At 43.8% G+C, this 17,556-nt stretch overlaps 1 protein-coding gene across 3 annotated transcripts in view; it reads right to left on the reverse strand.

Annotated features, from left to right (window-relative positions):
• Positions 1–2,614: 2,614 nt before the first annotated feature.
• Positions 2,615–17,556, reverse strand: part of LSAMP (limbic system associated membrane protein) — a 1,403,176-nt gene continuing 1,388,234 nt past the window's right edge. For all 3 annotated transcript variants that reach the window (XM_081908544.1, XM_081908543.1, XM_081908545.1), the window contains one exon: positions 2,615–5,907. In XM_081908544.1, the coding sequence (XP_081764670.1) occupies positions 5,810–5,907 (98 nt within the window). In that variant the 3' untranslated portion in view covers positions 2,615–5,809. The remainder of the gene's footprint in view (positions 5,908–17,556) is intronic.

A 17,556-nucleotide genomic window follows, 5' to 3' on the forward strand; every position in this document is an offset into this window, starting at 1 on the left:
CTTCATTTTTGGGCTGGTAAAATAGCATCTTTTCACAGTAAAATTATCCAGATTGTGAAAAATGCTAAAAGTAAATTGTGGGCTTATTTCAGAAGGCCATATCACAGAAGGACCACTTCGCTATGGCAAAGTGAAGGGGGAAAGTGATCTTCTGACAACTTTTCTGCATGAAAAAAATGGATTGCAAACCAGCCACTAGGGATGAGGAAATGGAATTTGTATCCTTGGCCAGGGACCAAGCCACAATGGTAGTCAAGTACATCCAAGCACCCTTTTCTCTTCCTCTCCCCCCTACATTGGAGAAGAGAAGTAAGTGTGTGTGTGTATTTGGATCCCTACTTTTACCCCCCCCCCGCCCCGGATCCTACATTTCCAGCTGGAATGAGCAAGGGGTTAAAACAGAACAATAATATATTTCTCACTTGAAACCCAGAGAGAAATCTGCCCCCATCCCCAACTATTTTATCTCAAGTTCCTGGTATTCTGGACTTCCTTTGTTATTATGAAATGAATCCTTCCTGACTCCTATCTTGAGCTACTGAATCCCTATACTATATTATTTGTTTTATTTATTTCGCTTATTCATCACCTTTCACAAAATTTTAGAAGGCAATGCAGAATAACTAAAATACAAATTACAGATACAATTCTATCAGTTGTAGAGGGTTGCTGCTATTGCGTTTTAAAAATTTGAATATTTCATATTTTGTGTGCATTATTTATTTCATTGAGACTTTTTGTATGAGGCAATTAATTTCTTAATGAACTAATTAATTATATAGGGAATCATATATCTGACTTCTGGCAAGTTTCAGTACCAGTAGTGTTGGGAAGGATAAGTTGTTTCAGGTCTGAAAATAAAACTCATTGACAAATTTCTCTTTAAAGCTCAGGGTAGAGGGGCATTTTACATGCAAATGTGCAATAAAATCCCAGCAGCTGCTTCTTGTATGGTGGGGGAAAAAACAGATTCAGAAGGAGCAATTTGGAGTAGAGAACCAGTGGGATACTCAACACTTCCCTCATCCATCACTTTCCCACTTAAAATCACATCCCCAGAGTCATTTCCTCCTATGCAGTTACACATGTGTTTTTACTCTCATGATCATGGGCGGATTTCATTGCATGCATTTATATGTATAAGCCTGGCAAATAATCCCTATCCCTTGCTACTAGATATTTATGCCATTTCTGTAAACAACATACTACCAGAAGCCATGGCAAGTGAGCCAACCCACAATCCAAGCAAAAGGAAGCATTTTTGCTGGCGCAATTAAAACCAGCCCAAGTCACAGTGGATTTTTTTTCACCCAAACAGTCTCTCTCTCTCTCTCTCTCTCTCTCTCTCTCTCTCTCTCTCTCTCTCTCACACACACACACACACACACACAACCAGCACCTTTTTGAAGTGTTGGCCAAATCACTAGCAGTACTTTTGTTCAGACAGTTTTCAGAAAGCAGAATTTATGTGGAGTAATCCATTTGGGATGATCCAGCTTGGTGACCACATGACACTTAGGTTGCAATCCTAAGGGTGTGTGTGTGTGTGTGTGTGTGTGTGTGAAACGAAATGTGGTTTAATTACTTCAGCCAATACCCTACCAGGCTTTGCCAGAAGGATGGAAGTGAGGGAAGAGGCATCTTTTATATTGCTCCGTTTCTCAGATTTGTTTGCTTGTTAGTTTAACGTTTCTTCCCACTGTTTCCAAAGGGACAGAAAGTGGAGAGAGAAGTTTAGAGACTCTTGGAAGTTGACTGGGAGGGCTCAGGATCCTTCGGACCCCGGCTGCTTCTCAGCACAACCCCTATTGGCCCTTTCAACACTGGAGCTCTGATATCAGTCGGGTCAGAGCACTGAAGGAGCCGGTGCTGTCAGAGAGGGAGCCTCATCCCACTCCGAATTGTCCTCTTTGATGTTGAATCTCTGTGTGAGAAGTCAGATGGGTAGATCTGAGTTATCTCATGTGATGCCCTCCTAGGGACCATAGGCTTTCTGCCTTACCTGCGAAACAAAAGCATGAGGAGCAATTTTCTATGTGAGTGACGAGGAAGTGCTCTCTCGCTCTCTCTGAAACTAAACTGTGGTTGGGAGATTCATTCTATCTGAGCAGCAGCAGCAGCAGTTTTTGCCTTTTTGCAAGGCACACAATGTGTGCATGTGGGAAGGATTGCTTTGTAAATTTATTTCTCGTCAGACCCATGCCACTGTAGCAAAATTCAGTGTTGGGTATTCCCCAAGAGCTGAATGCTCTCTCCTGTCTGTATCTCACCCTCCAACCACCCCTTACTTCTCTGTTCTGCTTCCTACCTTTACAGAATACTAACTGTCTAACAGTAAATTGCAAGTCTTGGAAGGATGGTACTGAGAAGCCTGGATGGCTGCTTAATTGACTGCCTGAGTCTGCCCCAAACTGCAGACCTCAGCGAAAATAAATCGCTAAAGCAGCAGGAGGGGATTCTGCCATGCTGTTGATCAAGGTGAGAGCTGTCTTGCTGTGTGGGCATGGAGCTACAGGGAGCTTTTTGTAAACGGCTGGTACTCATTATAGTAAAAGGAAGGACTTAATGCATGTGTGAGAGCATGCATACACACATGTACACACACACACACACACACACTTTACATCTGTATTTCCAACCCGTAAATGACCACTTTTGCTAATACAGGAATTGCATCACAGGTTAGAACCACTCAGCTTCTACAACTGCTGATGGCACAGTTTAGTTATACTGATTTGAAATGATTGAGAAAAGGAGATATTTGTTGCTTAGCAATTCAGTGGAATGAAAACTATGGATGTGGAACTGGGCAATTTAGAAGAGTAGATTTCCCTTACGCAGTTCCTGCATCCCTCCCACTGCATCCTTGTAGATGAGGAATCTACAATTCCCCAAAGAGAAAGAAGCATTTATATCAATCTTAGTGTTGTTTTCCAGAACCCACCCCTTTTATGGACAAACTGAGACCATGCAATTGGATTGCACTTGTGAGGTCTAGCCAAATCTGTGGCTGGGGCAAAAGGCTGGTACTTTTACCACGGGTTTGACAATAAGCTATGAAGGGCACTCGCTTTCCTTTAATCAACGCATGACATGGGCATATTATATTCATGTTATATTCCTGCTGCCAGTTACACTCGCAATTTCTAAAAATTACAGGCAGCCTCTTTGGGCCAGGAATTCATAAGTAGTTCAGCTTGCCCTTTCTAGGATATTTGGCATCTGGAATGGGAATTACAGGCAACTGTTAGTTTCATATCTGCCCAATTTTCGATGACAAACCAGTGCAAGTAAAGTACTGAAATAAACAAAGGTGACTCAATTACTGAAAGATAAGGTTCCAACTCACACCAGGGATGCACAGACCCCTCTTAGTGACCTGGCTTGAGACAAACAATCTCTTCTCCATCTCCATCTGCAATTTATAATGAGCGTCCAATTAATCTCCTGCACTTGGATTACTTCTGTGGTAGGAATGCCAAGAGCCAAGCACAGTAAAAAATAAAGGAGAAAAAGTTTACACTAAAAAAACACACCAAGTGGATAGTAGTTGCCTGTCAAACCTTTTTTCAAACTTCCTTTTGCAAGGAGACCTCTGCTCAGGTTTTGGGAGATGGCTTTCCTAAGTTTCAAACCATAGAAACTTTCTAAGTGTATTTCTGGTTATTTGAAGGGTATAAAGTCAAAATGGTGGTAGTAATAGAAATACTTTGTTCTTTCTGGCAGATTTCTATTTGTTTTTACCATAGTTATAAGAAAGTTGACTTTATAGAATTATGTATTGCTGAGTGTTGAGTGCACCCTCCTGAGATTTCTAATCAGAGGGGGAAAAAGATTGGAAAGCTGATCAGGCTCAAGGGTCATAATGGTTACTAACCACGAAATTAATAATTTTAGAACCACTGTGAGATAAAATCCCTACTGGAGAGGGTTGGTTTTTTTGCTTTCCTCTAGTCATCCTATGAAGTCTAAGATCTTCCAGTTACCAGGGTCACCTGACTTTGACCACATCTATTTCAGTTCACACACAGAAAAGATGCCCACCAGTGCAAATTAATCATAGCAAAAAGGCTGGAGGATAAAGACCACCAAGGGATAGAGCAATGCTAGGGCTTTGTGTAGCCAAGCTACACATGCTGTAAGTAGCAGTGGCTGGTGCAATATAATTTGCACCTACAACAGGGTTTCCCAAACTTGGATCTCTAGCTGTTTTCAGACTACAGTTCCCATCAACCCTGACCACTGGTTCTCCTAGCTAGGGATAATGGGAGTTGTAGTCCAACAGCAGCTGGAGACCCAAATTTGGGAAACTCTGATCTGCAGGCTGCAGCAGTCTTTCTTCAGGAACTCTTCTCTTTGTCCTGAAGTTAATCTCTCTGGCTTCCTGGACCTTCTGATGAACCTCCTGGATTCTGTTGATTTCCCTCATTTCTTTGACTCCAGACCACTGGTCTTTTATGCACAGAGCCTGCTTGGCTTTGACGAAGCCACTCAGCAGATCCTGATGCTGCCTTGCCTGAGGGCAGTGGACAGAACAAGCCCTCTGGACAATGGGCTCTGCAGTTACAAGAAATTTACCAAACATTTGTCCACATTGTGAGATGTAATAGATCTAATCTCATTCAACCTTCTCTCATTCCAGACTTTGACACCCTCAAATCTTCATATAATTCATTCAGCAGCCTCTTTGGGACTTGGCTATCTATGGCCTTGGAGGCTCGCCAGTCCTGCTCTGATAAAAGCAAACTGAAGAGTTAAACAGGGACAATATATACGTTCCATTTGAAAGCTACCATGATGAATTCAGCTGGAGAACAGGAGAAGGCTAAGGACCAGCTCCTCAAAACTGGGATCACAAAAAGAAGTTGAGGCAAAATTTTGCTGGGGAAGACTTTGCTCATGTCCTTGCTCCCCTGCGTTCACATCCAAGCTAATGTTTGAACTCATGTACACAGCAAGTCATTATCTACAGCATGATGAGCTTATGTACACAGGGGCTGCCCCCTTTGCATGCTTTTGAGAGAGAGACACGCACACAGATACACCCATGCCTGCCCGTCTGTGAACACACACACACTTATGAGAGAAAGCGAGGCCTGTTAAGAACAAGAGGGCAGATGAGTAATGTTGGTATGTTTCGGCATAATCAAAACATTGTGGGCTTCAGGTACAAAGGAAAATACGGGAGAGCTTAATAGGGGAAGCAGCAAACAAAGGACCACATGGAGTTTCTTCATGGGACACCAGTAGCTACAGAAATTTGCATCACTGTTTGCCGGAAATCTGAAAAGGTTAAGTATCAATTTAAGAAATAAGCATGCCAATCAAAATGTTGTGACTATCAACACCAAAGCAAAGGCCATCTATTTCCAGGAAGGAAGGAAGGAAGGAAGGAAGGAAGGAAGGAAGGAAGGAAGGAAGGAAGGAATGATATGAGGGAATGGAGAGAATAACAATAATTTCATTGTTGATATTTCTTTTTTACAGCATCTTGGCATCCTTGGCAGGATCCAGTCTCCACAGAGTGATCCATCTAGGCTTCCTTACTCCTGGGTGGTCAGTGACTTGACAGTTTGTTGGAATAAATGTTGCTGAATCTTCTTCACTGAAATTTCCCCCCTTTGTTGCGGTACACACATAAAATTGTGAAAGAAACTGTCCTTTCCCCCGTTCTCTCTCTCTCTCTCGCTCTCTCTCTTGCTCTGTCTCCTGTATGACACATAATTTTGTTTTGCTTTGTGTGTTGTTGTTCTTGTTGTTGCTGGGTTTTTTATATTTTTTTTTTCCTTTTTTTAAAATTCGGATGTTATTAACATTTGCTGAGTAGGCAGAGCACGGAAGCTGCCAAGAGCCACAGTGGTACGGCCAGACACATTGATCCATTGCCTGCTATCCCTGTACCAGGTCCTATGGGATGAGAGAAAGAAGACAAAAAATAGGGGGTGGGGGATTACATACAAACTATACAAGAAGAGAAATACAAAAGAAAAACCACACTCTAGCAGATAAGGTCCGTCTCCCCTGCCCCTGTATTTTTTGTGTCTCCTGCCAGGAGAAATCAGAATGGGAGTAGTTAAGATGTGTTGCTCTTATTATTTATTATTGTTTATTAAATTTGTTAGTCACTTTAACTTACCCAAGGCAACCCAAAAATGCCTTTTAACCAATTCCAGAGATGAGAAGATATACGAAGGAGAGAGAAATGCCGTTGGGTGGAATTTGACATGACAAATATTCCATTTGCATATGCATTGTCGCTTGCCAGACAGAACAACCCCCCTCTTCTTCCCACACATAATGTTCCAGGGGTTCTCAGACCAACTGGGGACTGGAGAACTGCATCACAAAAACGGAAGTCCTTGCGCAGGGCTTCTGCCAACGGGGCTTGTTAAGTGAATCCTATCCATTATCTCCTTTTGGAGTCCAACCCCTCAATATTTTGAGCTCAGATTTGTATCCACATATATACAGTGGTACCTCAGTTTTTGAATGTAATCCAGAAGACCATTTGAGTTGTGAAACGTTTGAAAACCAAAAACTCAATACGGAATACTCAATATGGAAAACTCAACATGGAAGCTGAGTGGCATGTTCGACTTCCGAAGCATGTTCGGAAACCGAAGCATTTACTTCCAGGTTTACGGCGTTCAAAAAATGAAATGTTTGTCAATGAAGACATTTGAAAACTGAGGTACCACTGTACACACACACACACACACACACACACTGAATGGCCTGCCTGGCAAGGATTTTAGGAAAAGGACAACAATATGTTGCTTTTTAAAGCATAAGGCTATCTAATCTACCTACCTACCTTCTATCTATCATCTATCATCTATCTATCTATCATCTATCTATCATCTATCTATCTATCATCTATCTATCTATCTATCATCTATCTATCTATCTATCTATCTATCTATCTATCTATCTATCTATCTATCATCTATCTATCTATCTATCTATCATCTATCTATCATCTATATCTATCTATCTATCTATCTATCTATCTATCTATCTATCTATCTATCTATCTATCTATCTATCATCTATCTATCTATCTATCTATCTATCTATCTATCTATCTATATCATATATGCCAAATATGTACCATGCAAGATGATAGACACTTTGAGATGGGAGGGCAAACCTCAGAATCATCTGTTTGTACTCAGTCAGTGTTGTGTGACAGCTACTAAGAAATCCCTCAAATCCCCATAAGTCATGGATGGTGTGGTTAAGGCACAGGAGAGTAGGGGGTCATTGCAGTATGTAGGATGCAAGCTGTTCAAAGGATTTATAGATAAAAATGTTTTCCTCATGTAAGTTTCCTTCATCTTGTCTTGTGGTTAGAAAGCACAGCTATGATCAGTTTGCCCCACAGCTTTCTGCTGGAAAGCACACTCTTTACTGTGGAATTGGAACAAACAGCAATCCGCCTCCAGCATCACACTGAGTTGAAGAAGGTGGAGTTGGGATTGATACCTGTTTTTGCTGGTAACTGACTGTTTCTCCCACCAAGGAATGGATCACAAGCTACTGAAAAAGTTATCAGCCTCCCTTTAAGGACTGGTCCCCATTTCCTGTCATAAAGTCATGCGGGGGGGCAGAGGGAGAGACTGAGCAGTGGCTCTCTCTTTGAGCTTTTGTTCCCTCCTCCCTTCCTTGGGAGGCAGTGTGGTCCACCTGTTTGCTCTCCCTGTGTGTGGTGGCCCTTGAATGCCAGGACTCGTTATAATTCTGCACGTTGACGACCGTCTGCTTACAGCCAGACGCTGGCTCCTCCGGGGCAGATTCATCACAGCACTCTAATCAATAAAACATGGAACCAATCAGCAAATGCCTTCAGTCCCAGGGGAGGTTGCATAATTATTTATCTGGTAATCGGGAGGGGGAATTATTTCAATGTAACGTTTGTGCTCCTGCAGGGCAAGTCCTATGGGGAGGAGCAACAGGAATGCCAGCAAAGCTTTGATTCTTACAAGGGTGGGGGAAACGGAAGGCGCTCACTGCCGCAGCAACAAATAATGCAGAATCGCAACAGGACTATTAACTGCTAACACGACGGACGTCCTTTCATTCAGCTTCCCATTTGCTACTCTCCTGCCTGGAATGATCTCCAGGCAGAGATTCCGTTTGGTATTCCCTGTAGTGGCAGCTCTATACACCCTGCAATATATGCCTGTGAGTCAGTTGACGTTGCATTTTGCATTATGTAAATCCAATAGAATCCTTTGCTCCAACCGGAACCTCAGCTATTCTGAAGACTCTCTTGCTAGCTAGAGAAATGTGGGGCCAAAAAAATGCTCTATGAAGTGCTCTTCCCCGGTCTAACTTCCAAGACTGTATGCAGGAAGCCCCACTCAGAAAAAAAGGATATTTGTTATTGATGAAGTATTTGGGTGGAGGAGCGGAGGACTGAATTAAACCCCCTCCTGCCCCCTCCTCACAAAACAGCTGATCAGTAAGATTGCTGATAAACTCACAAGGATAGGAGCACTGTCTTAGCTGCTGTACACATATACATCTGGATCAAAATCCTAGTTATGTGAATTCTACTACAGAGAATTCTACTGTTGGACAGGGAATGCTGCTACACCATGACAACAGTGACAACTGAATTCTTGGACCTATTTGTCCTACAAGACTAAAATGGTATGAAACAATTTCCAAACAGTATATATTGCAAGTGTACACATGCTGAGATTATTAACATTTTTCCAACATTATTAAGCATGCCACCAACTGAGCTGGCATCCTTAAGATAAACATTGGGAAACCTATTTGAATATTCAAGAAACATACAAAAGGTATAGAATGGATATTTCTCTCTCTCTGACTGCTCACTTTCTTTAAGCACACTTTTGCTTTCCAATGCTTTCATGGCTTATTGAAGTTAGTACTGAGTCAAGAAGATTTAGGGCATTTCCATGGGGCAGAACTGTGGATGCTACTTATAAATGCAACCTTCCCCCCCCCCCCCCCCCAGCATCCACATGGCACCATCCTCATCAAAATGTTATCTCATTCTCTCCAAATCCCCTGTTTAATCTGGAGTTATTGTTTCTGTGTTGTTGTTTTTTAATTTACCAGATTTTGGTTTGGAAATGGTACATCTGGATTAAATGGGAAAATAATATGGAGTGTTATTTTGATGTGGAATACATCAACTGGGTACTTACAAAACCTGCATACTTGAGCAGCACGGAAATCCCATCTGCGCTATGCCTTTAAAGCATTATTATACTACATTAAACAGTCATGGCTTCCACCAAAGAATCCTAGTTTGTTAGGGAGACCCCTATTCCCTTCACAGAACTACATTTCCCAGAGTTCCCTGGTAAGAGGGCTTGATTGTTAAACTGCCCTGGGAATGTATAATGCAGATGGGGCCTAAGTCTACAGTAAGCTGCCCTAGCAGTCTGTCATCATTCCAGTGGTCTAATAATTAACCCAAATCTGATTTAAGCCCTACTTTACCATAAAATATTACAAGAAACCAAGCTATTAGTTTTCAAATATAAGTCTTCCATTCACATAGCTGAACCCATAGCTCTTGTACTTAACATGAGCCACATCTTCTTGAAGGAGAAATAGCAAAAAGCTTAAGAAACTGCGGGGGAAACAAAAAGCAGCAGCATGAAATACAGTTTCTATAGGAGCAGCATGAATCAGTGTCCCGGAATGGATGCATGAATAGTTCTCTGAGGCTTCCTAGAAATGATGTCAGCATCTGTTCAAATTTCCTTCAATAGCCATCTCTGGTTCAAATAGAATTTTAAAATAAGAAAAACAACTCCAATGCAAGCTACCCAGGACAGATCCTTCCATCTTGCAAGTCTTTGGTATCTTATACTGTAATGCACTTATGGCAATGCTGCCACACATTGTGTGTGTGTATGGGGATTTGCCACCCTGTCCACTCCACTCGTCAACCCCGCACCAAACCCTCCACAATTCAATTTACTTGTTTGACCAAACAATAAATCATCCCAGCTTTCTCTCTTCTATTCTACAGCCCCATTTCACCAGTTTTCACCATGTCTGTGCCTTCTTCTCCCACCTCCTCTTCTGCAGCCCATGGTCCTGCATCTCTCCCCTACCACACATTGTAACTACTGGGCACCCTTTTCACCTTCTGCCCAAATATGAAGCCACACCTCCTCTTCTGCAGCCCATTTCATACCCCCTCATTTCATCTTCACCCAATTCCCACACTTCCCTCCTTGTTTACAACCCTGCTTTGTATTCCCTGTTTACTCCTTCTTTCTCTTTCCTCCTCCCTTCTTTTCTCAGTTACCTATTGCACACAAACGACTCACATTTCCTTGCCTTCTCCTCTCTATTTTACAGCTCCTTTGCAAAGGCACATTTTCATCTTCACCATGCTTTTCCTGCCTCCTTTTTTAAAACCTCCCTCTTGCACAGAGACCACCCCATTTCCATGCCTCCTCCCTATTCTACAGCCCTCCTAATTCTGTAGCTATATGTCTCTGTATTTTTAAGATGAATAGACGCTTAAGAACAAGCCCATCTGTTAGCTTGCTCAATTAGAGAAGATTAAATGATGGATATTGGATGTATATGGGTGTCTGGTTGTTCATAAAATACATGTTCCAATAATAAAATTGAATCAGGAACTTCATGTAAAGACAGCACACTGTGCCCAGGGTCGGAGGAAGGGGCTTGCGGTGGCTGTGGGGGCCACCCTTGGTGTCATCACTGAGGGGGGTGACAAAATGCCAGGTGGCACTCACCGCGGGGCCTGCAGCGTGTCCAAGTCACATGTCTTTCCTGGGAGAGACGCAGTGGCTTGGGCACACGCAGGCTCCGCACTGCCCAAATGGTCCTCCCACTGCCCCCCCCAGCTGTAGGGCGCCTGAGTGGGAGGAGGCAGGCAGACTCTGGAGGCCCTATGGTGTGCTCCACCCCTGTGGGGTGCTCATCCCGTCCCTATGGGTCCCTGAGCGGCTTCCTCCGCCGTTGTTTGTACCAGGAGTGAAAAGGTTTGAATAAAGCAGCGACAAGCAGCGACACTGAGAAGGAATAGTGGCTGTTTTAAACAATGGCAGAAATGAAAGGGCACTGGGAGGAAAAGAGTGGTGGTTTTAAGCAATGACAAAGGTTTGAGTAGAACAGGCAGGGGGGAACACTGAGAGGAAAAGAGTGGTCGTTTAAAACTATTACAGTGAGAAGGGAATTTCCTCCCAGACTCTATTTCCCAGACGTATGGCAGCCGTATCCCTTCCCCATCTATTCAGGCTTCTCCGGTTGTTTTGACCCACCACTTTCCCCCTCTCAGTGTTCCCCCCTTCTTGCTCCTATGCCACTACTGTTGCGCAGCCTGCCTTCTCTTTTGCTCCAGTCCCCTGACTTCATGCAAATTCTGGGTTGACATGAAGCACCTCAAAACCTCCCATGAGAGCTGCACTCTGACTTTATGCAAATTCATTTTTGTGGCACTACAAATCCTCCAGTGGGGACTGCATGATGAAAGACTAGTCAGCAAACTTACCGCGCCTCGGGCCAGTGTCGCCAGCACCGATCGTGTGGCGGGCCGGAGGGCAGGGGAGCGCATGCCCATGCGCGTGCGCACACACTATTTCCAGCGCACTTCTGGTTTGAAGAAGCACCGGAAACAGCTTGTGCACATGTGCATGGGCCTTCTCGGACCCGGATGTGCCCTGGAAATAATGCTTGCACATGCACAAACAATGCTTGTGCATGCACACAAGCTATTTCCGGTGCTCTTCTGACCCAGAAGTGGGCAGCCGTGCTGCACAGTGCTGGTAAGAGCGGGCAGTGGCAGGGGATGCTGTGGGCCGGATAAATGAGTCCCTTGGGCCTTATCCGGCCCGTGGGCCTTAGTTTGGAGACCTCTGGACTAGTGCAAATATAGTACATGGATGGTTTAGATTGGTGGCAGAGGAAGGATTGGTAGGTAGAAGATTGTGGAGACAGTGCTTGGAGGAAGGTGGAAAGGGTTGGGGATTAGGAACAGACAAACCCCATGAGTCTATCTAGCTGGGTATTTTCTACACTAGCTGGCAATAGCTCTCCAGAATTTCACACAAGACATTCTGTTTGGGACCTGTCTGTTCGTACGTAGAACCGTCTGCATGCAAAGCAGATGCTCGCTATGGCACTGCATGCAGCAGTTATGAAGATCCATGGACCAGATACAGCATTTTATCATTACTTCAAGCGTCCAAGATTTTGGATTCATTATCATTTTGAAGTGAGTAGTCACTGAGGCGAACTGTGATTAAACAATGTATTCCAGGGATCTCTTGGGAAAACTAGGATGATGCATGGTGATCTGTGCCTTGTACTGAAGCAGAGAAAAAGGCTGGTAATGGAGTCAGCATGGTAGGAGATTCTGACATGGTCCACTAATGCTGCAGAGTGTGAGTGTGTGGGCACATGGGCATAGCAAAGGGGGGGACAGGGGGCAGCTGACCCCCCAATCAATCAAAAATCTATTAAAAATAATACAAATCTGAGGTTCTGCCCCTGTAACAAAAGCCTGTCCCCTCCTAACAAGAGCCTGCCCGCCCAGCAAAAGTCCTGGCTTTGCCCATGTGTGGGTATGCATGCTTTTATCAGCAAAATGTTGAATGGTGTTTTCTTCTTTATACCATTAGAACTCTTTATCAAAACGGGAGAGGGAGAAAGTGAGTGAGAGGGGAAGAGAGGGGAAGCACTGACAGCTGATCTTGTAGGCTTTGGTGCCACCTGCTGCATGCTGTCTCTCACTGCAGCAAGGCTAATAAATATAGTAAGAAAAGCCCTTTGAACAAGACTGGAAACAGTTGCATTTTAAAGAAACTATCTGTTGCTACTGGGCAGCATTTGCCATTTCTAGAATTGTGATGTGAGCAAGTTTTGGGCAAACTAATTCCCTGTCCTCTGATCCTTTACAAACCTTGACATCTCCAAATGCTCACAGCCAAATGATCACTTTAATTCTTGCTAATTCATTTCAAACCCAAAGACACAGCATGCTGAATTTCCCTGCTCTGTAATGGCAACATTCTGCTCTTTCCTTACAAACCTGCCCAACCGTAATGTTTTTCAAACCTAACAATTCACATTTCAAGCATTGTTTGAATTGTTGTTTTTAATTTTTTACCACTGAGAATTTTATTTGATTGATGAAATGTGAATGGAAAGGGAGAAGGGGCTTCAAATAGCTTAGCATTCTTAGTTTCAAGAATACTCTGTTGTAAGGTAGAGAGATGTAGATCTTAGCAATCAGTAAGGAACTTGCAGGTTAATAAAAAATGGGTGGAATATGCTGTGTAGAGAAGTTGTGGAATTAGTAAATCACTAGGGGCATATACAAGACAAGATTCAGTTCTGATCCCACTTTGGCACTTCAGAAAGTGAGATGATTCAGCTTGGACTGCTTGGGAGGAAACTCACTATGTATTGGATTCAAATCAAAACATCTCTTTAGAAAATACGGCGCTTTGCGTAGTCCCATTGCAATAATGGGGAGAACAACAAACAGGCACAATATTTTAACGATGATTCGATGAAAATTGTAGGCACAGGTGTCCCTATGGATGATGCCAGCCAATTTCAGACAAGTAGGTGTATGCACACTTTTGTGTGTGTGACATTTGCATGCACACACACAATTAGCCTTTACATTTTGTGTTTTGTTTTTTAAAAGTATCATTGCATATAATATTTTGGTTTTGAAATCAGACCAAATTTCTACAGCTCCTGAGAGAATGAAGCCCACCAACATACAGACAGATGGGTTCAGATTTTGTGTGTGCAATGTGAGTTTTTAAAGTTTGGGAGACAAAGATTCACTTACCCCTTGGGATTCGGGGTGGGTGGAATTTGTATAAATTAGCACATGTCTCTAGGTACATAACCAGAAAAAATTCAGATGGATAGGTGTAGAGGTTAGGGAGTGTAGGCATTTTTAGGCGTTTTGTTTGTTCATTATTTGCTTGTTTGCTACCATTTGGGTGAAAATCAACCAATATGTCCCATCAGTGTGAGAATTTCTACCGGCATAACAAGACGTCTCCCACTGTCTCCCCTCTGTGCATTCTCTGTAGCCTCCCCAAATCTCTCCAGGGGGTTTGTGGGAACCCTTCTAACAGATTCAGAAGGTGTGCAGCAGGAGGAGCAGCAGGGGAAAACATCCCATTGCACATATCATATGTAACATTAGGTGTGGTGCAGCTCAAGTTGTGACTGCCAAGGAACAACTGAGAGCCTTAAGGTGTATTGTTTCTGAGCAAGTGAGACTGGAATCAGCTGCACTGCAGAGCTCCCAATCAGGAACACTGTAGTTCAGTCAATCTCTGTCCAAAGTAGGAATTGCACTAAGCACCAACCAGCTGGTTTGAAGCCTTAGGTGGAAAGACTTCCTTTACCCGTATGGTTTGTTTTCAGTTGATGGCAGCAAACTCCATTTCCTTTGCCAGCAAACCATGAAGGCAAAACATTATTTACCATGGTGACTGATCCCACTGGTCAGAGTGGTCTGTGGTGGTTGGGAAAGGTCAGGATCTAGCCTGCTGGCCAGTTCCAGTTCCCAACCCCTGCTTTAGCAGGAAAGTGGTGCTCTGCCCTTCACTCTACCAGATGACCAGTATGTAAGTGCTGGGTGAGTTTGACTTACATTCTGGGAATTCAATGGAACTTCACATACCTAGTTGGGGAGCTGGTGCCAGCAGCCACCCACAGAGCAGCATAGCTGTCGACTTACAGATTTGAAAACAAGGGACCAGCAGCCTTGAAAATAAGGGACCAGCAGCCAAAATAAGGGACCTGCAGCCTCACCTGTCCCAGGCACTCCAGTCTTCCTGTCCTCCTGCAGTCTGGTCAAACTCATGCTGGTAGCTTCGAGAACACTGTCCAACCAACTTTGTAACCAGAGGTTCAACTGAATAGAATCTGAATCACATGCACCACAAGGCCTATGAAGCCTGAACTTAAGATGGCTCCCCGGCCTGGCTTTGCACTGCAAAGTTTGCAGCAGCACGTGCAAAAAAATGGTGTCCAGCATTCAAAAACCCCCTCAGCTTGCATTAACTAGCCACACACAAGGCATGCAAGCTCCACCCCCCAGTCGTTCTTAGACTTCTCATTGGGTGAGCAACACAGCCAAGCAACACAGTTGGAGCCTCCCTCCTCCCTGGCCAGCAGGGAGGAAGGGAGAGGAGCTGCTTCCTTTGAAACTTAAGGGGCATAATTTAAGTGACATTTAAGGGACATCCATCAATAAGGGACAGCAGCGGGACATGGCGCTGGAATAAGGGACTTTCCTTTCAAATAAGGGACACTTGACAGCTATGCAGAGCAGGCAGCAGTAGGGCACCAGGCATCTCCCAGTTAGTGCTGCCTGCTGGGGAGCTGCCCCAGTCTGTCCTGTCTATTCTTCTGTGGCTTGTCTGGGCTACGGTTTGGCTAAAGTGGAAGGGGAAGGGTGTAGCTTGGCTGAGCCTGTAAGTGAGTGAGACCGAGGCTGGGTGGGGCGGAACGAGGTGGATCAAGGGAGACAGGTGGGACATCAAGGTGGAAAGGATCGGCATGGAATGAGCTTTGCAAACTTTCTTGTGTATGTATTACTGCTGCCGCAGGCAAACAGGAGGTAAACAAAGGCTGCGGTCTTCCTGCTCTCTCTTCAGGTGGGGAGAATGAAGGGGAGGAAAGAAGCTTATTTTTCTACTTTGTGTTGCCCCGAGAAGAGTGAGAATGAAGCCTGCAAATAAAAATGCAGGCTTTCTCTCTCTTTGTGCAGCAATGGCAGTTGCGAGTTGTAGAGGGAGATTCAGTCTCCCCTCTCCCGCGCTGCCAGTGGTTACAGTGAAATTCAAATGAATGGATAACAAAATGGAATCAATTTTAATGAGCAAACAGTGGAATGAATGATGGTTTAAATCATTATTGTATGCCCCTAATACGAATCACACATTCTCAATTTTCATTTGCCTGCAGAAACGGATATATTCTATTCCAAAGACAGCCTTTTCACCATTTGCGGTATGAAATGCTTGCATGTTTTGTAAGTTGTTACAAAAGAGTTCCTGTCTGGTGTAGTGGCAAACATTTAAAAAAATGTTTCTTGACACTGGAAGTCTGGCAAAGGCAAGAAAAAGGATCCCGAAGTGAGAATTGAGCTCAGTGCTACCAGGAAGAAGTTATGAATCTCCTGGGGCAATGGAGTGTTGATTAGCAAATCTGTAGGTGGTAATACTGGGCTCTAAACACAATATCACACTTCGCATGCAGTAGGAAAGGTTCTGTTTTAAAAAGAAATAGGGGCTGGAATCCATGAGAAGTGTCAGTAATTAGGTGTATAAATCTGATTTATATTTACTTACGTGTGGCAGGGTAAGGGTGCATTTACATGATATTCAGAGAGGTTGGTTCTGTCTTTAAAAAATAATAATACACAGGGCTTTGCTAAAAAGTACACATTGCTTCAAGCTCTCTGATTTTCACTCCGTTTGCAAAAGTGGGTGTTGCCTGCCATCTAGTGGCACACCTGCATTTGGTCTCTGTACTTTAGCAAGAATCTATTCTTTTGCCACAAGGTGGAGAATTGGCACAAATAAGGAACTGGCTAGCATTTAAGAACTAATCTGTTAATAGTTCAGCAGTTAAAGAGCAGCAAATCTCTTTATCTGATCTATAAGTCTCATATGTAATGAGAACTTATTAAGAAATGACACATCTTCTAAAATTGGAAACCATGAGAAAAATGAGAATCGAACAGGAAGTTTGTGTATTGCTTAAGCCCGCAGCTACCAACGTAGCATCTGTGGGCACAGTGACGTCCTTAAGGTCTTCACCTGGCACCCACAAAGCCTCTGAACCTCCCCACTCACCATCTCCTTGATCATGAAGTAGTGAGGGTGGTAACCTCGCCCTCCTTGAAGTAAAGTTAAAAGCCAGTGCCCAGCTTAACCTCTGATCTCCAAAAAGTTAACAGGCCTAATTAAGCAACATGACTTGCACAGGCCCAGGTTTTGCTTAAAATACAATGGCAAATCCTAAATCACAGTCTAGAGCAGGGTTTCCCAAACTCAGGTCTCTAGCTGTTTTGGGACTACAATTCCCATCATCCCTGGGCTCTGGTCCTGCTAGCTATGGATGATGGGAGTTGTAGTCCAACAACAGCTAGAGACCCAAGTTTGGGAAACTCTGGTCTAGAGGAAAACATAAACAACTTCTAAATCCGAATTTTGTTTTCCCTGAATATAACCTGGGGCCAAGCAGAATTAAAAGGGCACAACTGAGGGAGAGGATTTTGGGGTGGGGAATTCATGAGGACTGAAGGGGAGAATCCCCACCACACTTTATATGTTTAAAAAATGCCCTGGCAAATATGCCTCTGATGTGGGAATTACAAGTGGGGAGACTGTAGTTGTGCACAGATCCTACTTTTAGGCTTCCCATGGGTATCATAGATGTTTGGAAGCTATGGCTGGATGGTTACGTGGGAGCCGGTTGAAGTTAAATCCTTTGAAGACAGAGGTCCTCTGGCTGGGGCGGGACAATATGGGATTGAGGGGGCAACTCCCA

The sequence above is a fragment of the Podarcis melisellensis genome (assembly GCF_964234715.1).
Source record: "Podarcis melisellensis genome assembly, chromosome: 4".
Taxonomy (NCBI): Eukaryota; Metazoa; Chordata; class Lepidosauria; order Squamata; family Lacertidae; genus Podarcis; species Podarcis melisellensis.